The sequence below is a fragment of the Pteropus vampyrus genome, unplaced genomic scaffold, assembly GCF_000151845.1.
Source record: "Pteropus vampyrus isolate Shadow unplaced genomic scaffold, Pvam_2.0 Scaffold461, whole genome shotgun sequence".
NCBI classification, from domain to species: Eukaryota; Metazoa; Chordata; class Mammalia; order Chiroptera; family Pteropodidae; genus Pteropus; species Pteropus vampyrus.
Window position 1 is genome coordinate 2,055,171 of NW_011889242.1, and position 23,084 is coordinate 2,078,254.

A 23,084-nucleotide genomic window follows, 5' to 3' on the forward strand; every position below is an offset into this window, starting at 1 on the left:
GCTGTGGAATAAGCCACTGCCCAGATCTAGGACTGTTTACAAGTGAAAGGGCTGAGAGCCGCCCCTTTCCTTCCCTCTCTGCCCCACCCCCTCCCAGGCTTTCACACCTATCCCCTGCAGACAGGCCCCTTTCCTAGCCACCCACCGACAATCACCCTAAGATGTTTTCTTTGGCATCTCCTGCAACCTCTCACTGTCAGCTCGCTCAGTGCCATCTCACAGAGGCCTCTGTCCCCAGGGCTCTGCTTCTTTTCAAGGTCTCGTCCCTCTCCCTTGCCCCGCACCCACCCCAAACCCAACTGAGGCTCAGTCAGTTCTAATTGGCATTGTCTTATTTAAAATTAATGTTTAAAAAAACTTTTATTGTATTCTGATTGTATGAGTAAAGCATGCACATCGTAGACAAATAATCTTAAAAAGAAAAAAAAAATTTTAAATAAAAAAAAAATGAGGAAGATTATCCTGTAATCCTTTTTCTCAAAGCCGCACTGTTACTCCCGGTGCAGTTTATTTCAGCCCATTCTGTCCCCACTACCCAAGCACCCCAAGTCTGGCCCCCACAACCCAGCCTCCCTGCTCAAAAGCCTGGGGCAGCCGCCACTGCCCACTTTTCAGACCCCTGCTTCCAGCCCTGTCCTTTGGGCACCCCTTCCTGCTCCACCCAGGCAGCCACCAGCATGCCCTGCATCAGCCCCGGGTCTGTCTGTTGCTGTAATCTCGGCCCTGCTCCGCGCCCACAAGGCCAACCTCACCTCAAATCCTACTGTTCTCTAAAAGCTTGGTTTAGCTTAGTTCTTCCTGGAACCTTCTGAGCTGCACATCACCCCTACCCCCCAGAAAACTTAGAAGGACCCTTTCTCCTTCTGCTTCCTGGAGAAGCTGAGATTCAGGATTTGTTGACCAAATGATTGCCGTCCTCAAGTATCTCTCTCCCTCTAATGTGTGTGTGTTTGTGGCTGTGTTTTAGTTAAGGTGCATTTCTGCCGCACAGGCCTGAGCCTGCTTTGTGGGGAGAGCGGGGCAAGGGCTGTCTGCCAGGACTGCAGAGGTGGGAAGGGGTTCTGAATGCTGTGGGACTCCCCCGCCAGGGCATGGCCAGGTTGGGGACAGGGAACCCATGTGGAGAAGGGGATCGCTAGCTCCCTGGTGAGCCCCACCCCCAAGTCACTTGGTGCTCTAAGGGGGAGGGTGATAAAGGCAAGGAAGTGCTGGGGGGGGGCGGGGGCGGGGGTGCTTTGGGCTGGTTCTGAGCTCCAGGCCCACTATCACTAAGCTGGAGTCTTGATGGAGCCGGCTTCTCCCTTCCCAGCTCAGCCTTGGCCATTATCTGCCTGGGGGTACAACAGTGGGTCATTTCCTGCCACCTTTCCTATCTCAGACATAAAGTGTCTGAGAGGACAAGGCGAAAGAAACCTCTGAAGGGGAGAGGCATGCCCACAGACAGCACTCTAGAGTGCCAGGAGCAGGCTGTCTTCACACCAGGGCCTCACCTATTTTTGGGGTGCCCCCTGAACCTTGTTTTCTCTGCAAAACAAGTGAGTGTCCCATAAATGAATGGGCACCAACAGCCCAAGGGCACCTGGGATGAGAATTGGCCTTTGTCCTGTTTTCATCCCTCACTGTCCAGTGGGCAAGAGTGAGTGTGTGATTTGGTGGGTGGGGTGTGCAGATGCTCAGGAGAAGCCATTGCCCTCTGTCTCCCTGTCTCAGACTGCCTCCTTTTGTCATCATGGTTTGACTGTCTAGATGGGCTGTATATCTGTCTGTGCAGGCGGTATCCTGCCAAGGTACAGTCTGGCCACCCATGGGCCACATCCCCCCATGGAGGAGACTGGCACCCAGTCACAGAGCCCACAGGCATGGGTGGCATCTCAGGGAGCAGAGCGGAAGTGTAGAGGACGGGCCTTCTCCCTAATGGCTCTCTTGGCCAGAGCCCTGGGACAGGGCTGGTACAGTGTGGGTTCAATTTCTGACAGAAGGAAGGACAGCCATTCACCAGAGAGAAAGCTCTGAGGCAGCGGGGCCCAGAGCCCTCCTGGAAGAGCCTCCCAGAACTGGCTGAAAGCCCTGTCGTCGCCACAGGGCCTGGGAGCAAGGAGTCTGGGGGCAAGGGACTCAGGCATGCCTGTCTCCTGTGCTCTCCCTCCAGGTCTGCTACCTGTGCCACAGCCTCCTGACACTGGCTGGGGTGGTGGTCAGCTGCCAGGACATTACTCCTGACCAGTGGGTGAGTCTCCTGAGAGGCTGGGCTGTGGTCGGCTGGGGCGGAGCCCAGCCCGTGGTCAAGAGCTGCAAGAGTGGGAGACTGAGGAGGAAGCAGGCCTGTCCCCTCCCAGCGTCCCATAGACCTCTCCAAGGGATACCAACCAGTGTCCTCAGCACTTTCCCTGCCCCTCTCCTCCCTTTCCTGCCTGACTTCTGAGCAGTCACTCACAGACACCCCCACCAACTATACTTTTGCGTGCCCATCTCTGCAGGGGGAGCTGCAGCTGCTGTGTATGCAGTTGGACCGCCACATCGGCACCCATGTCCGGGAGAGCCCCCAGGCCATGCACCGGACCAAGCTCAAGGACCTGGCCGCCCAGACCTATGTCCGCTGGCAGGAGCTGCTGGCCCACTGCCAGCCCCAGGTGGTGCCTCCTGCAGCCCCTACCTGGGAGGGGAGGGAAGTGGTCAGGCAGCTAACCAGAGACAGAGCATGTCCACCCACAGTGCAGCTGTTCAGCTCCTGGCTGGGAGATGGGTAGAGAGGGCAATGGGGGAGGGGAGACGCCTGCAGGCTCTTCACCATTCTCATCAAGAGTCCCATGCCCAGTATGGGGGCATGGCAGGAGGCAGGGAAAAGCTGCTCCTGAACAAATACAAGGAGAAACTTCACTCTGGAGCGGGGACAGCCTGGGCCCATAGGGCCAGTTTGTCGTGAGCAGTGCCAGGAAGGAGCACCAAGGACACCAGCTGTCCACCCTCTGCCCACTTATCTTGCAGGCCTGGGGCTAGCCTCCTCCTTTGCCAGAAGGGATGCCCTCCTGGTCCCTCTGGTTTCTATAGCCACCACTGCCACACCCTCACTTTCTCAGACTCTCTAGGTCAGCTGTCCCCAACCTTTTTGGCACCAGGAACCAGTGCTCCTATGAGAATCTAATGCCTGATGATCTAAGGTGGAGCTGAGGTAGTGATGCTAACACTGGAGAGTGGCTGCAAATCCACATGAAGCTTTGCTCATTAGTCCTCTGCTCTTTCCGCTGTGCCTGGTTCCTAACAGGCCAGAGACTGGTACTGGTGCACGGCCCGGGGATTGGGGACCCCTGCTCTAGGTGATCATATTCATAGCTAATAATTATTGAATGAAGTCCTTTCCTATGTGTTCACATAACCCCCATGAGGCTGTGGCCCCATTTTACAGATGAGTGGGCTAACTGGAGTCCCTGAGAGGTTGCGTTAGCTTGTCCCATTGTACAGGCAGGCAGCATGTAAAGGTCACAAATAGGGTGCAGGGCCAGCCTGGCTCCCACGCCAGCAGACTTAAGCAGAGTCCAGCCCTGCCTGGCAGCCTCCCTCTGGCCTCTGTCCCTCCGACAAGCAGCACCATTGGCTTAGGGGCCAGCTTTCCTTATGTGCTACTAGGCTCCCAACTTGTCTTTCCTCTGACTTCTCTCTGCTTGTCCTCCCCTGTAACCCTCTGACTTGGGGCTGACACATCACCACAAACTGTGGCTTGGGTCTCAGATTTCGCAAGTCTCTGAGAAAACTAGAGAGCAGACCTCACCCTCAGTCCCCAAGGAACTGGATCCCACTAGTCTTTTGGTGGGAAACTGTGTTTGCCATGAAAAGAAGGAAAAGTGATCAGTGGCCTGGGCAAGCCAGGGGGCTAGTTCCACCTTCCTTTCATGCTGCCCTGGGCCTGTGAGCAGTGAGTGGAAGGACCCTAGGCAGAGATGTGGTCAACTGGCCTACTGATCTGCCACATCCTCAACTGGACTGTGAGCCCCAGTCACTCACTACCTGGCACAGAAGAGGCCTGTCGTGGATGATGAGTGGACGCCAAGGGGTAAAGTCTCGTGCTACTTCACCTTGTTTTTCTCTTTGCCACAGGCCCAGTATTTCAGCCCCTGGAAAGACATCTAATGGATCAAGGCAGGAGTGGCCCAGGGCTCTCAGCTCTGGCAAGGAATGGACAGGGCCCAGGGAACTGGAGAAGCAAAGAATAGAGGCCAGAATAGGACCAGCCCAATGGAGCAAGAGCCAACCCTACTGGCCCCAGGGCCCTCCCTCTCCCTGCCTGACTCCACGGGCTCTCTTTCTCTACCCAGCATCTTCTCTCCACCCAAGGCCCTTGGACCTCAGCCCTCTGCCTGCCTTCCTCTCTCTGTCACCAATGTGAGGTCTCTTTGTGCACACTAAAGTCTAGTTTCACATCAGTGGTTCAGATGATTGCCTTCAGTCCCCATCCCAAGGGCTGGTGCCCAGCGTCTGGTTTGCTGAATGCTCACCTCGGACAGTCATGTGATTGGGGCTTCGGCCCCGCTCCCCTGCAGCAGAGGCAGTTGGTAAATCTGGAGAGACAGAGGGGCAGTTGTTTCTGTTAGAAACCCAGAAAGCCAGGGAGCCAGGATGCCAGGGAACATGTGTTTGGACCCAGTCTGGGACCACCTCCCACCTCCCCGCCCCTGCCAAGGAGGGTCCCCAGAATGAGATGGTGGATCAAGGCTGTAATTACACTTAATTCATTTTATCGTTAGGCTCTGAAATCAACTCCCCAGACTTAAGAGTGGGGAGACCGTGCCACAGACAGTTCCTGATACTGCTTTTGCTTCCCCCAGCCTTACCGGAGGTCGGTTTTGTGGGCCCTGACTGCTAACAGGGTACTGAGTGTCTTTGAGCTGCCCACCTTGAAAGCCAAGTGGGCCCTCCATACCCTCTGTCCACCCCCTCCAACCCTGAGAATCCATTTCTTGTCTTTGGCCCCTTCTGACTCTTTCAGGGCTGAGATGGGGTTCTGCAGAGGTCACAAGAAGTAGACAGAAAAAGATGACTCCTGCCCAACTGGCCTGTGTCCACTCAGCCCAGCCCAGGTTTACTGATGCAGCATCATGATGGCCGGTGCTTACGACTTGCTCTGCTGACGTTTCCCTTTCCTTTGCTTTTTGATGCCACAGAAGTCAGGGAAAGGCAGGCTAACTGGGAGAGAGACTCCCCCCAAATAAAGGACCTTTAAGCCAAGTCACTCAATTCGCAGACCCACAGTGTAGCCCATCACTTCTTGGGCCTGTTTAAGACATAGCTGCCTCCCTTGCTGGGTCCCCAGAATGCTGGAAGCCAGAGTGGGAGCATCTATAATTCAGAGGGTTGGGTACCATACAAGACGCCTCCTTGCCTCTGCAGCCTTTGCCAGGTAAGAAATGGAAGAAACCCTCCACCAGGGTGACTTGGATGCCCAGGTGACTTGACAGAGTTCTTGTTTCTGTTCCTGGCCACATTGCAAGGTCCCCTTGGCTGGGGCAGAGCACCACCAAAGCCCCAGCAGCATTAGGTAGGCCTAGATCCTCTGATAAAAGATGAGATCCAGCAAGAAGTGAGGAGCCAAGCCATGGTAAACCAGCCTCCAGCACCCTCGGGGCTCTCGCTGTCACTGCACATCCTGACAGTTAATCCACAGCCATTCAATTTGCTCTGGAAACCTGGAAATTACCTTTGAAATTTCCCTTCTTTGTTCTCGCTGCCAAGGGCAGAGGGAGAAGGGTGACCTGAGAGGTGGGGCCTGGAGTTTCCAGGTCTCTAAGTTGCCCCTGTGTGGCTCAGAAGGCGACGGAGCTGTATGTCAGCATGTGGGGATATCGGGGATATCGAGAGCTCTGCTTCCCAGTCCCGCTCCTTGTACACTGACCCCTCCTTCCTGCTCCCCAAACACACTCATCCCCCAGAGAGAAACAGACACCAAGGAGAGGTGTTGGTGACGACTCAGTTCCTCCAGCTACCTAGCTGTAACCTGAGCAGAGGTGTGTACTTCAAGGTCACCCAAGGGTGTATGCTATCCCCTGGGGCCTGTAATGGGCCCTCTCTGGAACTGGCCAGGAGCTGACCAGATCTTCTAAAACTAGTCTAGGACCAGTTAGAGACTTGGTGTCCTCCAGGCCAAGAAGTCCACAGAGGTGCTGGCATACTCACCACCCGCTCTCCTGACCTGAGCCCCTGGGAAAGGCTGAGAGATATCCTGATGGAAGCCCCTGGGAAAGCAGCCCTGGGGCTGTGATGACGGATGTTTTCCTGCTTCCTTTTGGTGTGGTGACAGGGCGGGGCTGGGAAGGGAAAGGCTTCCCAGGTGGGCAGCTTTGATAACCCTCCTTTGGGAGGAAGTCTTTTTCCTTTGTCCCCACTGACCTCGGTCTTCTGGCCCTCAGATCCCTGAAGGGTGGCTGACCCAGAATTTCTCATTTCCCTTGTTGGTTGACAGCTGCTCCAGGCTCCCTGGGGAGTTGGCAAGCAGTATTGTCCCAAGAACCCCAGTGTTGTCCCAAGAACACCCAGCCCTCCTGTTGGAAAGCTGCCTCGGGGGGTAAGGAGCCCAAATGGGGGCCCCTAAGGCACAGGACTGATCTGTGGGGAAGGGGGCCTATCTCTAGGGGCCGCCCTGAGCTGCCAATGGGCGAGAGAGAAAACAGGATGGGACCTTCCACAGAATATGCTAGACAGACCCCAGGGAGGTTGATGGGTACAAGAGCCTATTTTTTGTGGGGTGAGAGGGTATCAGTAGTTTTTTTTTTTCCTTAAGACCCAGGAATATTCATTTTTTTACCAGTTGTGCTTATATTAAAAAGTATGAATCACGAGCAAGTCATGCAGGAAACTTTATCCCCTGCCCACCCGCCCACGGAAAAGGCCTGTGCTGGAAATGAGCAGAACCCAACAGGAAATGGGCTCAGGTGGAAAAGGGGTATGGGAGCTGCAGCCCTATCTTTGGGGAGCATTTTGGACAGAAGGGCCCCTGGAGTCTTGTTAGAACGCAGCAGCCCTCCGTGAGGTACCGAAGACTATCCCTACCAGTGAAACCGAACCACCTTATGAAACTTTCCACTGGGGTCATCATGCAGGTGGAGCCAGGAGCTCAAGTCCCTGCCAGGTAACCCTCATACCCAGAGGGTGGGGGTGGGGCTTGAAGGTGAGGAAAAACAGCAGGAAACGAGCATCTGGGGCCTAAAAATTGTCAAGATCCACTGTGATAGTGGAATGAAGGATTTGGATTCTGGGTCTCCTTTAATGTTCTGACCTTGCTAGTATCTACATGTGACTTAAGGCAGGTCTCTCTGAGGCTCATTTTATCTACAAAATGCCAGAAACAATACCTACAAAGATGGTCCTGGGGGTGGAGCAAAAGAAAATGTAATGCAGGCAAGTTGCGAAGTCTACAGTGCGGGACAAAGGTGAGGAGACCTGCCTATCTGGTCACTTCCACCTAAACAGACTCTGGGTCTGACCCTACAGGGGTCACACACCTTTCCCCCGCTGTCGCTGAGGCAGAGAGCCTACTGCCCATCCCATGCTAATCGTTAACTGGCTTGCCTCTACCTCCAGCATCTCCAAGGCCACAGGTTTCTCCCTGGTGGAAAGGAGCTGGGAAACATGGCTTTGGCCAGCGCTGGAGAAGGGGCCTTTATGTGCACCAGCAAAGACCCAATTGTTACTGAATCCAAACTGGGCTGCCTCCCCAGTTATCTCCACTACTCTTCTGGTCTCTGCTCTTCAGATGCCAAGTTTTAACCCAGAACAAAAGCTGCTGTCGAGACTGATTTATAATACAGATCTGCTGACAGGCCCTAAAGTGTTCCTCCCCAGCTGGGCTGCTTCTGGCTTAAAGCTCCCACCCCAGGCTCCGGGCCTGTCTCTTCACCTCTGTCCTCTGCCCCAGGCCAGAAGGTGGCATTTGTCTCTGGGTGCAGGTGGGGCAGCCTCCCTGAAGTTCCTCGATCCAGCTGCCCAGCTCGGAGGACCAGCTGGCAAAGAGGACACCCCAGCACCACCCAGGGGCCAGCACTACCAGTTGTAGGAGTGGCTGTGGGTGGAGACGGCAGTTCTGAAGGTGGTAGATCTCCAGTGTGGCTGCCCTCAGCCCCTTTCATCTGAACATCAGGGCTCATGTCACTTGTTATTCAGCTTTCCAGTGGCACCAGAAGGAGTCACTTCCTGGGGGTAGGCTCCATACCCTGGGAGTAGAGGTGGTCTTAGGGGGGAGCTGGGCAAGGGGTGCTGACCGGGTCCCTGTGCTTGGAGCGCGAGGAACAAGGGCAAGCAGGCTGCCAGACAGGGCTTCTCCTAGCTGGGGAGGCCCGTGCCAGCGTGGCTGCAGGGGCCAGTGGGTGTTGGGGCCAAAAGGCAGAACACCTGGTCGGCCCTGAGGCCCCTGCCCGAGCCCGGCCGCCCAGCCGCGGTGGGTCTAGGGAGACACTTCGGACAGACTATGTGAGTCTGCTTTCCCCGGGCAACGTCCGGAGTGCCTCCCTCGCCCCACCGGGCAGGGGCCGGGGACCAAGCCCTCGGGCAGGCAGTGGGGACCAGCAGGTCGCAGCGGGTCGCAGCCCCCTCCTGGGCGGGCCTTCGCGTCCCGCCCCCGGCCCCAGCTCGACACCCCCCCCCGCTTGACGTCAGGGGCGGGGCGGGGTGGTGGCCGCTGGAGAAAGAGCCGGCGTCCGCCGCGGTGGCGCGGGGAGCCCGAGCCCAGTGGCGCCGAGCCGACCCGGGACCGAGGGGCGGTGGCACAGGGCCCTCGGAGGAGGCGCGCGCGGGCGGGCGCGGGCGGCACGGGTCGAAGCCGAACGCGAGGGCGGCGCCCAGGGACTCCAGCCTCGAGAAGGAGGTGAGTGAGGCTAGGATGGCGCGGAGCTGGAGCCGCGGGGCTCCGAGGCAACGCTTTGTCCCCCGTCTTGGGCATGGGCCGCTGAACGCGCTAGGGACTGGGTCTGGGGGTGCAAGGAGGGGCAGCAGAAGACAGTTGTTCGTCTAAGACCGTTCCTGCGTGCCCAGCGGCGGCTCAGAGCTGGGCGAGCAGTACCCGCAGCCAGGGCGTTCGGAAGCGCGGGCTGGTTGCGGGGTCGGGGCTAAGGGTAGAGAGTCCCTCTCGTAGTCGGGATCCTCTCCAGGCCCTCGACTTGCCCCCGGCTCCTCCACCCCCGACGGAAAGTTTGGGGCGGGCTTGGACTGAAGCCGATGTTGTGGGATCAGATTTCCCCGCCGCGGCCCCCCGCCCGTTCCGCCCGGGAGGCGGGTTGTCCTGGAAAGCCAGCTCCCGAGACCAGCTGGCTGCCGGACCTGGCTAGAGCCCTCGCCTTGCGGCTGCCGCTCAGAGTGGACAAGGGTGGGGGCCACCGCCCGGACCCCGCACCCCACCACCCACCCCGGGGCCGCCCCATTTCCCCCGCCCTGGGAGGAGCTGGGGTTGGGGGCGCCGCTGTGTGGACAGATCAGATCGCGCCACGGGGGCCAGCCCGGCCTCGGGTAAAGGGCAGAGGGAGGGCTGGGGGTGTTGGAGACGGGTCGGGGTGAGCGTGTCCCCACCCCCTCTTCCCGCGATGGTTCCTGGGCCGGCAGGGGGCGTCCGCAGGCCGGGCTACGCCACGCTCCCTGCGCCGCTGCTTTGTTTGCATTCAAATCCCCGGGAGCTGGGGGAGGGGAGGACGGGGCGGGAGGCAGGGATGGGGTCTTGGCGTGGACCCTTTGTTTTGGGGTGAGCAGGTCCCCGTCTTATGTCTGTTTGTGCCCGTCTTTGGAGAGCTGGAGCGGCGAAAATTAACCCAGCTGTCCTTCCCAGGCCGGGCCGGGGGGTGATCCCCGAGTTCGGCCCCCAGAAGGCTCGTCAGACCCTGCGCAGGGCGCCTCCGTGGTTCAGGAGAATCCCCTTCGGCCCCCCAACAGGCTTCCCCACGCCACGTCTGAAGGCGCCCCCGGGAGAGTCCCTGATCTGACCACTGTGGCTCCTGTCCCGCCGCCCCCAACCCAAGGGCCAGTATCCCTCGGAGGCAGTGCGAGGAACCGATGAGACGCTGGTCACTCCCAAGCCCATCCTACCCACTTCCTGCCTCTGTTCATGGGCAACAAAGGGGCCTCGGGTAGCTGGGCCCCTTCGGCTCCTGGCCTGCTTCTGCCTTGCTGGTGTGGAGCGGGGTTTCGGTCTGCCCCGCCATTGTCTGCGCCGGGGGAAGGGAGAGGCTGGGGTCGGACCCCGGTGCCTGCTACATCAATTACCCCCACCGCTAAACCACCACATGCCCTCCTTCCCCCCCCCCCAAAGAAGTTCGGCCCCCAGAATTAGGTCTCCGGTTGGCAGGATCCCCGGTGGGGGCGACTTCTGCTTCCAGAGGTTATTTTAAGGAATCCTCGCATCTATCAGGCCTGAGTGTGGGGGAGGGGTCTTATTTTCTTAAAGAACTTCCTGTTGAGGGAGTGGGGGAGGGACTGGAAGCCAGAGGAGGTTTCTCCGAGTGTCCACTCCAGCTGACTCTGCTCCTCCTCCTCTATCCAGGGAGACCCCATGGTCCTTTGGAGATAGTGGGGGCTGAAGCCAGGTGTGGGAGGGGACTAGGTCTCTGCTCCAAGGATAGGGGCAAGGGGGGAATCCAGGGGCTCCTGGGGAGGCCTGATCAGGTCTTCTGTCCCGTCTGTGCCTCCTGGCATGGGCCTGGTGGGGGCCCCCCTTCCAGTCTGTTTGCTCTGGCTGTGATTCTGACCCTTTCTTTTCCCCCAGCAGGGCAGCTGGCCTGGAGCTTAGAGCTGGGGTGTGAGCCATGGCCCCACACTGGGCTGTCTGGCTGCTGGCGGTGGGGCTGTGGGGCCCAGGCATCAGGGCTGAGGTGTGGTGGAACCTGGTGCCCCGGAAGACGGTATCTTCTGGGGGTGAGTGCCTGAAGTCGGAGGAGACAGACCAGTGTGGGGAATGGGAGGCCAACAGAGGCTGCTGGGGGAAGAGAGATGCTTGTGCCAGATTTATTCTGTTGGGTTTGAGGCCTACCGATGTGTGTGACCCCACTTTCTAAGAAGTGTGAGCAAGTGGCCCCAGGGACCCAGAACTGGTAGTCCAGCCCAGGATGTGGGCTGCCCCTACTACTGAAGCTTAGGACCTGGCCACCCCTATTAAGGGATGCCTCTGCATCACTGTCCACACAACTCACTGCTAGAATTGTCACTTGCACTGAGAGCCAGGGGAGAGAAACCTGAGCCAGGACATGCATAGAGCCAAGGGTGTTGTACCTCCCCCAAGTCTTTCTAACTTTGTGCCCTCAGGATCCCCCTTGTCAACTCTAATAGACTCCCTCTGCTCTGACACTCTTGCCCTCTGGTGGTCCTAGATGGGCGAGTGTATGTGCATGTGCTCATGTGGGAGAGACAGTGGACCTGACAGCCCTTCCTGTACAAACACACACCTGTACGAAGAGTGATGTCAGGTGTTTGTATCATCCCTGCACTCTGGGGACCTGGGATGAGGTCACCTCCCACAGGCTGCACTCCTGTGCGGCTGAAGCCCTGCTGACCTGTGTGTCTGGGTGCATCATTGTCTCTAAAGACTTAAGTAAGGCTGGTTTAGGGGACCCTGAGGACAGGTCAGCAGCTATTTTGGGGACTGACAGGGATCCTGTGAGTATATGAATGTTGTAGTGCCATGCATGGCAAATGTTAACAAGACTTCCCAGGCCCCAGCCTTCAGCACCATCTCTGGTCCCAGCCTCCAGTTTCCCGCTGGCCTTCCTGGCATGGCCTCCCAGCCCTGACTCCTGCCATCCTTACTTGCCCTAGTGGCAGCTATGCTGGCAGCTCTGGCAGTCTGGGTTTGTTTGGCCAGTTCCCTAAAACAAGGAGCGCTCACAACTTCTGTGCATCCTGCTTTGCTGAGTTAGGGGCTGGGGCCTGGCTGGACCCTCACACGGGTAGTGGGCAGCAGAGCAAAGAAGGAAGCGGCAGTTGAGGAAGCAGGGAGGGGAAGTGCCCAGCTCTGCAGCCAGCGGTGCTGCTGACCCTGAGAGTGAGAGCCATCAGTCTGATGGCTTCCTCTGGCCGGAAGCTGTGGCTGAGATAGCCTTCCTTCCTCCTCACAGCCCAGATTTGCCTCCTCCTAGGCTGAGAATGGCCAGGAGGCCTGGGGGAGCTGTCCGAGTCAGGCTGCAATTCAGGAAATGTCCCTTATTGCCAGTCAGGTGGCTAGGCTGTATTGTTTGGGGGGTGCTGATCCTAATGTGGGGAACAGGCAATTAGGAGACCATTGTGCAAAGGAAGGCTAGTTCAAGGTAGTGGGTGCTTGGAGCCCCAGGAAGGCCCACCCTTCCACAGCTGTGCTCACTCTTACCTTGTCCTTGCAGAGCTGGCCACAGTGGTGCGGCGGTTCTCCCAAACAGGCATCCAGGACTTCCTGACGCTGACCCTGACTGAGCAGACTGGGCTCCTGTATGTGGGGGCCCGGGAGGCCCTGTTTGCCTTCAGCGTGGAGGCTTTGGAGCTTCAAGGAGTGGTGAGAGGTGGGGGAGCGGGAGGTACACAAGCTGCCCCCACCCCACGTCTTCAGGTGGAATCTTGCTGGGTCTGCAAGTCCTGCCCTCTCAGCAGAGCAAATGGGCAGCCTTTCCTTCGTTCACAGTACTTAGTGGGTTCTGCTGACTGGGGGCCATTTGGGGCCTGTGTTCTCTGCTGAAATAAGCTCCTGGGGTGTGGGGACTGAGTAGTGTCGTGTGCTGTCCCCATGTTGTGGCCGTGTTGTCCACGTGTTCAGCATGTACTTATGACATTGCTGACATGACCTCTTCTTGTCCCCAGATCTCATGGGAGGCGCCCTTGGAGAAGAAGTCCGAGTGCATCCAGAAAGGGAAGAGCAACCAGGTGGGTGCTAGGGGACAAGCCAGGGAGAGGGGGCAGGGTGCAAGTGCCTCCTCCTGGCGGAGCCTCATGGCACACACTTTCCCCAGGGCTCTGGGCTCCCTTTGTTCCAGTGCTGGTCTGGGTCCCTATTCCCATCCTTTACCTGAATCCATTTTTCTCCCTAGACGGAGTGTTTCAACTTCATCCGCTTCCTGCAGCCCTACAACGCATCCCACCTGTACGTGTGCGGCACCTATGCCTTCCAACCCAAGTGCACCTACATTGTGAGTGCCGTGCTCTGCCTCTGCCCTCCCTGCCTGCTCAGGACACCAGGCCTGCTGCATCTCACTCTGTCTCTTTCCTGCCTCAGGATGTGCTCACCTTTACTTTGGAGCACCGAGAGTTCGATGACGGCAAGGGAAAGTGTCCCTATGACCCAGCTAAGGGCCACACTGCCCTCCTTGTGGGTGAGTGGCGGACCCTGCTGCAGGCTGGGGTGTCCCAAGGATGCGTTCCCACCCAAGGCTGTCTGGCCTGAGTGTATCTCCACCTCTCTTCTGTCCTGGCTGATCCTGTGTCTCCATAGATGGCGAACTGTACTCGGCCACACTCAACAACTTCTTGGGCACGGAGCCCATCATCCTGCGGAACATGGGACCCCATCACCCCATGAAGACAGAGTACCTGGCCTTCTGGCTCAATGGTGAGCCCTGAGGAACTGGTATGGGGACTGGGGGAGCTGCAGGGGGAGGCACCGTTAGGGCCTCGCTAAGCCTCCTCCCTTTCCTCTAGAACCTCATTTTGTCGGTTCTGCCTACATCCCCGAGAGCATGGGGAGCTTCACGGGGGACGATGACAAGGTCTACTTCTTCTTCAGCGAGCGGGCGGTGGAGTACGACTGTTACACAGAGCAGGTGGTGGCCCGTGTGGCCCGTGTCTGCAAGGTACAGAAGCCCACAACAGTGAGCGCTTGGGAGCCCTGCTGGCTGAGCAGGGCTGACCACCAGTGTCCCCTTGCCATCTGCCAGGGAGACCTGGGGGGCGCACGGACGCTGCAGAAGAAATGGACCACGTTCCTGAAAGCGCGGCTGGTATGCTCAGCCCCCGACTGGCAGCTCTACTTTAACCAGCTAAGGGCACTGCACACCCTGCAAGATGCCTCCTGGCACAACACCACCTTCTTTGCAGTTTTTCGGGCACGATGGTGAGCTGGTCAAGACCCCTCGTGAGTGGGGAGGAGTAGTTCCGCGGGTTGGAGGTGGTTTATCGGTGCAGGGCTCTGGGCTCTGGGTGGCCAGTTGTCCAGAAGCGAAGGAGGGTGTTGGGCATCTCTCAGTAGGATGTGGACAGTGAGTGCCCTGCCCCTGGTGGCCCTTTAGAGCTGTCATTACTTTGTGCATGCTCTTTACTGCATTGTGCCGGGCCCCGCCTTTCCCCTATGTTCCCTGAGCTAGGGTAAAGTGGGCACCAGGCCTGACCCTTGGGCTCCCTCTGCTGCTGTGACAGGGGCGATGTGGACCTGTCAGCAGTCTGTGAGTACCAGTTGGAAGAGATCCAGAGGGTGTTCGAGGGTCCCTACAAGGAGTACCGTGAGCAATCCCAGAAGTGGGGCCTCTACACTGACCCTGTACCCAGCCCGCGGCCTGGCTCGGTGAGTCCCCCCGGGGAGGACACTGCTGGCCTCAACCTCAGCACCATTCCAACCTGCTGACAGTTCTTTCCCTGCCCTGCCCTCTAGTGCATCAACAACTGGCACCGTCGCCATGGCTACACCAGTTCTCTGGAGCTGCCTGACAATACCCTCAATTTCATCAAGAAGCACCCACTAATGGAGGAACAGGTGAGGCCTCGCTGGGGCCGGCCCCTGCTCGTGAAGAAGGATACCAACTTCACCCACCTGGTGGCTGACCGTGTCACAGGGCTTGACGGAGCCACCTATACAGTGCTGTTCATCGGCACAGGTAGGCACGTGCAGGCCTGGCTGCCAGTGGCTGGGTGGGGCCCTTGTGCCCTCTGGCTTACACCTGCCCTCGCCCAACCCCTACAGGAGATGGCTGGCTGCTCAAGGCTGTGAGCCTGGGGCCCTGGGTCCACCTGATTGAGGAGCTGCAGGTGTTTGACCAGGAGCCAGTGGAAAGCCTGGTCCTGTCCCGGAGCAAGGTAATGATTAGGGCCCACCCACTGTCTCCCACCTTCCCTAGTCTGCTGCTTGGCTATACAGGGTGAGGGGATACCCAGCATACCCTAGCCTTCTGTTTGGCCGTACAGGGCCCAGGAGGCACCGAGCATACCGGCTTAGCTAGGGGCAAGTTCCGAGCAATCAGAGTGCTGACGTACCCGCGCTCCATAGGCCTTGGATTGCTGGGTTCTTGTGGGCTGTGTTCCCAGAACCTAGTCTGGGCAGCTACACCTTCAGAGCCCCCTCAGGGCCATGCCAGGCTTTTGCTGCATGCTGCCCGTCCTCTCCTGTGGTGCACTGTTGGCCACGCCTCAGACTGCTCGTTCGTGGTGCCCTCATTCATGGTGTTGGCTTCCCGCCAGCCCTGTCACCCTGTCCTGAGCGCCGCGCCTTCCCACCTCCCTGAGGTGCTGCTGGTGTCTTACTCTCTTGTAGCCTGTCCTTGGTACCCTGAACTTTTACAGGCTTGCGCTTTACCAACTGTTGGGGCTCAAACCATTCCCCAGAACATAGAACAAAGGCAAAAAGTCTGTGGTTGAAGAAACACAGATTGGCAATCACTGTGCAAACAGAGGGAAACACCTTATGCTATGCTGGTGCTACTGTGAGGGCTGGCGAGCCTTACGGAAAACGTACTTCCTGTACTATTTATACCGCAGTGGAGCTGTGTGTGCGAGTGTGATTATACTCAGCCTCACATAGCTGCTGCTCTTTCTAATCAGGTCACTGCTCTAAGGTGCTTAGGATGGCATCTGGCTTGAAGTAAGCCCTCTGTGTCCTCAGGTCTCCTTCCTTTGGCCCTTTTTGCTTTGTGCTCCCCCGCAGGAGTGTGAGCTCTGCCCAGGCGGTGTCCTGGTCTGGCTGACCCTCATGTGCCTCCATCTTTTGTAGAAGCTGCTGTTTGCAGGCTCCCGGTCACAGCTGGTTCAGCTGCCCCTAGCCGACTGTGTGAAGTACCGTTCTTGTGCAGACTGTGTCCTCGCTCGGGACCCCTATTGCGCCTGGAACATCAACACCAGCCGCTGTGTGGCTGTCGATGGCCACTCAGGGTGAGCGGGGCTCTGCTCCTTAGGAAGGGAGGGCAGGTGGTTGGAGCGAGAATGCTGACACACCCTGCTTCCCCCACCAGTTCTCTGCTGATCCAGCATGTAGCAGTCTCAGACACCTCTGGTATCTGTAACTTCCGAGGCAGTAAGAAAGGTGAGCTGTCTTTTGTCCCCCTCCCAGTGGGATGGGCCCTGGGTGGGAGCTGGAGTGTCTGCACCTCCCCTTGGTCCTGGGTCTCCAGCACTAACTGCTCCCTTTCATCCTGCCGCTGCAGTCAGGCTCACGCCCAAAAACATCACGGTGGTGGCGGGCACAGACCTGGTGCTGCCCTGCCGCCTCTCTTCCAACCTCGCCCATGCTCGCTGGACCTTTGGGGGCCGAGACCTGCCCACGGAACAGCCTGGCTCTTTCCTCTACGATGCCCGACTACAGGCCCTGGTCGTGATGGCTGCTCAGCCCCGCCATGCTGGGGCCTACCACTGCTTTTCAGAGGAGCAGGGGGCACGGCTGGCTGCCGAAGGCTACCTGGTAGCTGTAGTGGCGGGCCCGTCGGTGACCCTGGAGGCCCGGGCACCCCTGGAAAACCTGGGCCTGGTGTGGCTGGCTGTGGTGGTCTTGGGGGCCATGTGCCTGGTGTTGCTGCTGCTCGTCTTGTCACTGCGCCGGCGGCTGCGGGAAGAGCTGGAGAAAGGAGCCAAGGCAGCAGAGAGGACCCTGGTATATCCTCTGGAGCTGCCCAAGGAGCCCACCAGCCCCCCCTTCCGGCCTGGCCCCGAGACTGATGAGAAACTCTGGGATCCTGTTGGCTACTACTACTCGGACGGCTCCCTCAAGATTGTGCCTGGACACGCCCGGTGCCAGCCTGGGGCAGGGCCCCCTTCTCCGCCTCCTGGCATTCCTGGCCAGCCCCTGCCATCCCCCACTCGGCTTCACCTGGGGGGTGGGCGGAACTCAAACGCTAATGGCTACGTGCGCCTACAGCTAGGTGGGGAGGACTGCGGCGGGGGGCTGGGGCACCCCCTGCCCGAGTTGGCGGATGAACTGAGGCGCAAACTGCAGCAGCGCCAGCCACTGCCGGACTCCAATCCCGAGGAGTCATCCGTATGAGGGCGTCCCACCGCGTGGGCAAGGCAGCCTGCGAGCTGCGGCTCCTACTTTTGCACAGACACCAGCTACCTCAGGGACATGGTGTGGGCACCTGCTTTGCTGGGACAGATTCTGCCCAGTATCTGCCCAGCCATGAGGACCTGCTCTGCTCAGCACGAGCACTGCCACTCAGTGTGGCTCACCAGGGCACCAGCCGCCCAGAAGGCGCCTTCCTCCTCTCTTTGAGGGGCTTGAATCATGGACACATGGGACCCCAGCAGCCAAAAATGTCAAGGCAGAAGTTGGAGATGTGTATGTGTGTGGGCACGTGTGCACGTGGTTGTTTATGACACAGTCTTCCTGGTTCTGTCAGTCTTCCCTTGGCGTGGGGTCCTCCTGGTGAGTCATCGGAGCTATGAAGGGGAAGGGGTCGGGTCACTTTGCCTCTCCTACCCCCACCTGTCCCGAGGGAGGGGCAGTGATGTACATATGGGGGTGGGCTGGGCAGGGTACTGTGCCCCTGGGGGGAGTGTAGGGCTCTGGGGTAGGCCTGGTCCTGCTCCCAGGGTTGAGAATGTTTTCAGGGTTGGGGGGAGGGAGACGGAGCCTCCTGTGTGTTTAGGGGGAAGGGTGGGAGGGGCCTCCCACTGGGCCCTGGGGTTCAGTGGTATTTTATACTTGTCCTCTCGTAGGGCTGGGAGAGGTTGGTGGTGGGGAGAAAGTAGGCATGCTGCGGATATGGCATATCTTCTCCCAGCCCTGGAGGAGGGCACCTAACAGTGTAACTTATTGTGTCTCCGCGTATTTATTTGTTGTAAATATTTGACTATTTTTATATTGAATAAAATGGAGAAAATGAAACCGTGATAGGGTTGAGACGTTTGGGCTAAAATCTTCTGGGTGCTAAGAGGGAAACCTCCCTGTGAGTTGAGTGAAGCCAGTCCAGACCCACCTCATCATAGTCCTGGGGCAGCTACCTCTTTTGTGGTCCCTGCCTGCCTGTGCCCATCTGGAGGGAAACAGCCCAGGCTCCAGTGTTTTCCCACAGCAGTGGCTCAGGCTGGGAACCAGACCAGGGCCACAGTCTCTTGGGAGCCAGCTCTGGCTACTGGCCAAAGGAATAAGTCAGGGCATTGGGAGTCAAAGCTGGGGAAGAACTGGCTTCCCAGAACTAGGGAGGGGAAGTGGGAGTGAGGGTGGAAGGAGGGAACTTCCTGGAAGCAGTTTAAGTTTGCATGGACTGGCCATGTGAGGCTGGGGCTCTCAGCTACCTTAAGGGAGGAAGATGATTTCCAGCCTTTTGCCCTCTAGGAATGTGAGTCTTGAGTGCTTCAGCTACATGGGACTGAGAACTTTCCCCAGGGCCACCCAGCATGCACCAAGCCACTGTCGGAATGGGAGGAGAGGTACTGGGCTCAGAGGTTAGTTAAGAAATACAGGACCCAACCTGGATTCTGTAATTCACGCCCACACACTAAGGCAATGGAAGTGAAATGTCCTGTGACTGATCTGGTACCTGCTGTGGCCGGAACAGGCTGCAGCCCTGGGTGTACTAGTTGTGGGGGAGCGCTGGGCGGACGTGACATGCTCGGGCGACATGAGCCGGGAAAGCTTGTGGCGTGTGAAGGTTGATTCAGTAAACTAGGCGCCCAATCTGGATTTCGGCCAACCCAAGGCCCTGTCCTGTCCCTGTCCTGGGGGCTTGCAGTTGCTCCCAGTGGCACCGGCCTCCCATGGGTTTTCGAGAAATAGGCCCGAAGGACGTGAAGAAGGATAGTGTCGCGAGGCGAGCCGCCTCCCAGGGCCCGCGGCGATGCGGGAGAGGGTGAAGGACCCGGGAGCTCCTTGAAGGGTAAGCTATGTCAAGCGCCACATAAGCGCCCCAGCGGCCTCCGCTGAGCCTGTGGCGCCCTCGTGCGGCCGCCTCGGGCGCGGCGCGCAAGCCCTGGTTCCGCCCCGCCGCCCGATTGGCTCCCGCGCGAAAGCCTGGGCTCCTGATTGGCTGAGCCTGTGGCGCCCTCGTGCGGCCGCCTCGGGCGCGGCGCGCAAGCCCTGGTTCCGCCCCGCCGCCCGATTGGCTCCCGCGCGAAAGCCTGGGCTCCTGATTGGCCGGGCCTGTGGGGCCGCGGAAGCCGATTGGTCAGGCCCGGCGGCCCCCCTCCCGCGTGCGCGCGCCCGACATCCCAAGGGCGCCGAGGCCGGCATGGCGGCTCCCCGGCCCTGCGCCGATGGCCCCTGCTGCGCCCACTCTGGCGCGGCGCCCGGCGCGCGGCAGACGCTGGACGAGATGGACTTCGAGAGGGGTAAGTTGGGGGTGGCTGAGGGGCGACGGGCATCTGGCCCCGGGTCACTGAGAGCCCGCCTGGGCCCAACACGAGCTCCGCCCCTGGAAACGACGACTGACGCTCAGGGAGGAAAGCGGAGCCCGCTGCTCCCCAGGTGTGACGCGGGGACTCCGGCCCGCTCGAGTGTCGGAGAGGTGCAGCTGGGGTCTGCGCCCACGGGGGATGGAGCTGCGAGGAGCTAACGTTTCCGAGCCGCTGCGTCGGCTCATGTGCTATATAGATGGAGTCAGTGTGACCCTCTAGGCCGGCGATGGTCTCCCGGAGAGGTAACACTTCTTGCACCTGCCTTCTTCTCTCCACCTCTCCCACTGCCCCTTAAGGGTCGCTCTGTCGTCTAGAGAGATTTAGGGGTTGGTACAACTGGGAGGGCGCTACAGGCCTCTAGGAGGTAGAAACCAGGGATGCTGCAGGCACAGAAACCTTGTCCTATGCAAAGTAGGGTGCCTTCTCCTCCAGGTACACCTTGCATTCATCAGAGCAGTTTTTACAATGATGTCACAGGCACACCTCGGTGGTACTGCGGTTTGGTTCCAGACCACTATAAAAAGGAAGTATCTCAATAAAGCAACTGGTAATCCTTTTGCTGGTGGAGGGTCTTGCCTTCAGTTTGTAAAATAGGCAACACCCGTGAGGCACACAATCAAGGGAAGCGAAATAAAATGAGGTGTGCTTTTGTTTGGTGTGCTTCTTCATTTATTATCTGTTTCGCACACGTGGGAAAGATCCTTAACTATTTTGTTGTGTGGACTTTTATTTCTTTATATCTTCTTTCTGGGTTCTCTTTTCCTGAAGTATATCCTTTAATGGGATTTTTCACTGAGCATACTTCTTCACCACACACACACACACTCATCCATCCCACCCCCCTTTGAGTGGTCGGTTAGCCCATATAAAATTCTAGGTTGATAGTTATTTTACCTCCTTAATTCTTTGGAAATAGTATTCCTTTATCTTCTTGTACATGCTTCTGCTGTTAAGGATTCTGCTAATAATCTGATTGTAATTTTTTAGTGGGTGATGACCTTTTTCTTTTCAGTAACTTTTAAATGTTCTCTTTTTTCTTGACGCTCAGTCATTTCTCCAGGCTAGACTTGTTTCTGTTAATCCTCCTCTGGATTTAATACAACTTTCATCTGATAAATTACTGTTGTCTGTACTTCAGGATAATTCTCAAGTGTATTCTCTTTAAACATCCCCTCTCTCCTATTTTACCCAGTTTCTGGATTGTGTTGGGTTGGTTGGTTTGTTTTTGAAACCTCTGTTAGACATATTTTGGTAATTCTGTCATTCATGTTTCTTCACTTCTGATATTTTCCTTTCCATTCTGCATTCTAGGTGATTTCCAAATCACTAATTCTCTTTCAACTGGGTCTGCAGTACTGTTGAACCATCGATTTTACTTCAGTGATTCTACTTTTTAATTTATTAGCTTTTGTTACAGATCCACCCCCCCCCCAACATTCTGTTGATTTATGGATTCTATTCCTTCATCTCTGTGAACACATTAAATGTTCTTTTAAAATCTTTTAAATTGCACAGTTATGCCTAATTTTGGAAACATGCATTCCCCACTTATTCTGCAGGCAGTGGATTTGCAACTTCTAGTCTTTAATTTCACCAGGAGTCGTCTTTTGTAAGAGAGTCTGCACATGCCTTTGCTGGCTCCTGGAGGCAGCCTTATAGGGCGTTTTAAAAAGTTGTCTCTGAGGCCTGGCCGTTATAGGGTTCATTTGTCTGGATCAATTTTTCTGATAGATTCTTCGCTTGAGGTCGGCTCCCTGAGGGTAATGTAGATAGAATATAGGTGCCACACCTTTGAGCTGCATAGGTGCAGGGCATCTGATTCTTTAGGTTTCTTCTGTCTTTGTCATCTTCTCACACCTATTCAAATGGTGCCGTTTCTCATTTCCTTTAGGTTTCTGTTCAGATGTCACCTTAGCAGAGATGCCATCACTGACCACTGCCCATACCCCTTCTTTACTTTATTTTTCTTCATAGCACTTGGCATCACATGACTTGTTTTGTATATATGTATATATTTTTTTTCTTTGTTTATGTCCTTTAATTAGAATGTAAGCTCCAAAAGAATAAAAAAAAAAATTTGAAGGGGGGGTGTCTTTTATTCTCTGCTGACACTTAGTACCCACAACAGTGCCAGATGCAAAGACAGTATTCAGTAAATATTTGCCGAGTGAGTGAAGTGCTTGGGCATGGCGGTTGCTTCCTACTGCACGTCCCAGCTTTGTGCACACGGCCTTGCTCTATGTAGTTCCCTCCCATGCATGGAGCCTGCATCCTCTGCTTCAGACCCTGGTCAGCCGTTTGAGTCAACCCCCCTGGGGTGTGTGTCCAGTTCCGAGGACTCTTTGGATCCTGTAGGCTCAGTCAGTGCCTGCTCACCATTTAGCTGTGGTTTTTACCTCGTTCTGTCACCTGGCAGTGTCCTTTTCTTGCTTTTGAATTTGACTGTATATTCAAACATTTTAAACATTACCCAACATTTGTGTATTTGCAGTGGGAAGAGATTTCTGTGTCTGCCCCATTCTCCTGCCTTGGTCAGACAAGCCCCTTGTCTGTTTGGTTCATAGCTGTGTCACCAGTGCCTAGGACAATCCTTGGCATAGAGGAGGTGCACGGTTAATATTTGTTAAACGAAGGAATTCCCCATTTTGTGGATGAGGAAATGGAGGTCAAGAAGTACAGGAAAGTCAAATTTCCAAGTTGGTCAGCATCATGGGTACTTGGACTGTCTTTCCATAGGAATCTGGTCGGCAGCCCTGAACGGGGACCTGGGTCGTGTGAGATATTTAATCCAGAAGGCGGCAGACCCTAGCCAGCCTGACTCGGCTGGCTACACCGCTCTGGTGAGCTGGGAGTGGCACAGGTCTAAGAGGGATTGGGGTTTACCTTTGCCTTCTCTCTCCTTTTTTTCTCTCTCTGCAGCATTTCTGTTTTAAGTGTCATTTTAACCTCGTTTTTTTAATCAGTATAAGTGCTTTACATCAATTATTTAATTTCATTTTCATAATCTGTGAGGTAGAAATGATTGAGGAAACTAATGCTAGAAATGAAGATGCTTGCCCAGGTCACCAAGCTGATAGAGGTGGCCCCTGGAGGGTTCAGGCCTCTCACTCTAGGGCCCTATTCTCCACTCCCCACCCTTGTCTCCTGCCTGGTTCTGCTGTCTGACTTCAGTCTCTGTCACCTGCAGCACTACGCCAGTCGCAATGGGCACTATGCCGTGTGCCAGTTCCTGCTGGAAAATGGGGCCAAGTGTGATGCTCAGACCCATGGGGGTGCCACTGCCCTGCACCGGGCCAGCTACTGTGGGCATACTGACATTGCACGTCTTCTGCTGTCACATGGGTCCAACCCCAGGCTGGTAGATGATGATGGCATGACTAGTTTACATAAGGTATGTCCCCTCTCCCTTCAAAGACTTGGTTTTTGTCATTATAAAAGTTATAACATGTTCACCATAGGAAATATGGGGAAACAGAAAAGCATAAAGTAGAAAATTAAAACCATTTGTAATCTCAGTACTCACCTCTCATCACTTTAGTGATTAATGTGTAATTTTTCCGGGATTTTCCTGC

General features: G+C 56.7%; 3 protein-coding genes across 5 annotated transcripts in view; all 3 read left to right on the forward strand.

Moving 5' to 3' along the window:
• Positions 1 to 4,125, forward strand: part of FAM178B (family with sequence similarity 178 member B) — a 70,686-nt gene extending 66,561 nt beyond the window's left edge. The window contains exons 13-15 of the mRNA XM_011382026.1: positions 2,150 to 2,227; positions 2,478 to 2,630; positions 4,093 to 4,125. Coding sequence (XP_011380328.1) covers positions 2,150 to 2,227; positions 2,478 to 2,630; positions 4,093 to 4,125 — 264 coding nt within the window. The remainder of the gene's footprint in view (positions 1 to 2,149; positions 2,228 to 2,477; positions 2,631 to 4,092) is intronic.
• A 4,521-nt stretch (positions 4,126 to 8,646) lies between these two features.
• SEMA4C (semaphorin 4C) lies at positions 8,647 to 18,010 on the forward strand. Of its 3 annotated transcripts, none has more exons than XM_023524323.1 (15): positions 8,647 to 8,848; positions 10,733 to 10,881; positions 12,339 to 12,487; positions 12,790 to 12,852; positions 13,017 to 13,115; positions 13,202 to 13,298; positions 13,418 to 13,534; positions 13,624 to 13,775; positions 13,860 to 14,035; positions 14,338 to 14,482; positions 14,570 to 14,792; positions 14,879 to 14,991; positions 15,902 to 16,059; positions 16,140 to 16,210; positions 16,332 to 18,010. In XM_023524323.1, exons 2-15 carry the CDS (start codon positions 10,773 to 10,775, stop codon positions 17,162 to 17,164), a joined length of 2,505 nt encoding a protein of 834 aa, XP_023380091.1. In that variant the 5' UTR covers positions 8,647 to 8,848; positions 10,733 to 10,772; the 3' UTR covers positions 17,165 to 18,010. The 3 variants fall into 3 exon arrangements, with proteins under 3 accessions (XP_023380091.1, XP_011380284.1, XP_023380092.1); XM_011381982.2 differs by having other exon boundaries at positions 10,736 to 10,881; XM_023524324.1 differs by lacking the exon at positions 8,647 to 8,848 and adding an exon at positions 8,874 to 9,346 and having other exon boundaries at positions 10,736 to 10,881.
• Positions 18,011 to 19,298: 1,288 nt separating this feature from the next.
• Positions 19,299 to 23,084, forward strand: part of ANKRD39 (ankyrin repeat domain 39) — a 14,637-nt gene continuing 10,851 nt past the window's right edge. Inside the window, exons 1-3 of the mRNA XM_011381986.2 lie at positions 19,299 to 19,446; positions 22,249 to 22,352; positions 22,700 to 22,903. Of these exons, the coding sequence (XP_011380288.1) occupies positions 19,347 to 19,446; positions 22,249 to 22,352; positions 22,700 to 22,903 (408 nt within the window). The 5' untranslated portion in view covers positions 19,299 to 19,346. The remainder of the gene's footprint in view (positions 19,447 to 22,248; positions 22,353 to 22,699; positions 22,904 to 23,084) is intronic.

What these genes read in the sequence shown, in the direction of transcription:
- SEMA4C (XM_023524323.1), top strand. Translation starts at nt 10,773, where the DNA reads ATGGCCCCACACTGGGCTGTCTGGCTGCTGGCGGTGGGGCTGTGGGGC. An exon ending in CTTTGGAGCTTCAAGGAGTG is followed by an intron (nt 12,488 to 12,789) that starts GTGAGAGGTGGG and finishes TCTTGTCCCCAG; the next exon opens with ATCTCATGGGAGGCGCCCTT. An exon ending in GTGTGGCCCGTGTCTGCAAG is followed by an intron (nt 13,776 to 13,859) that starts GTACAGAAGCCC and finishes GCCATCTGCCAG; the next exon opens with GGAGACCTGGGGGGCGCACG.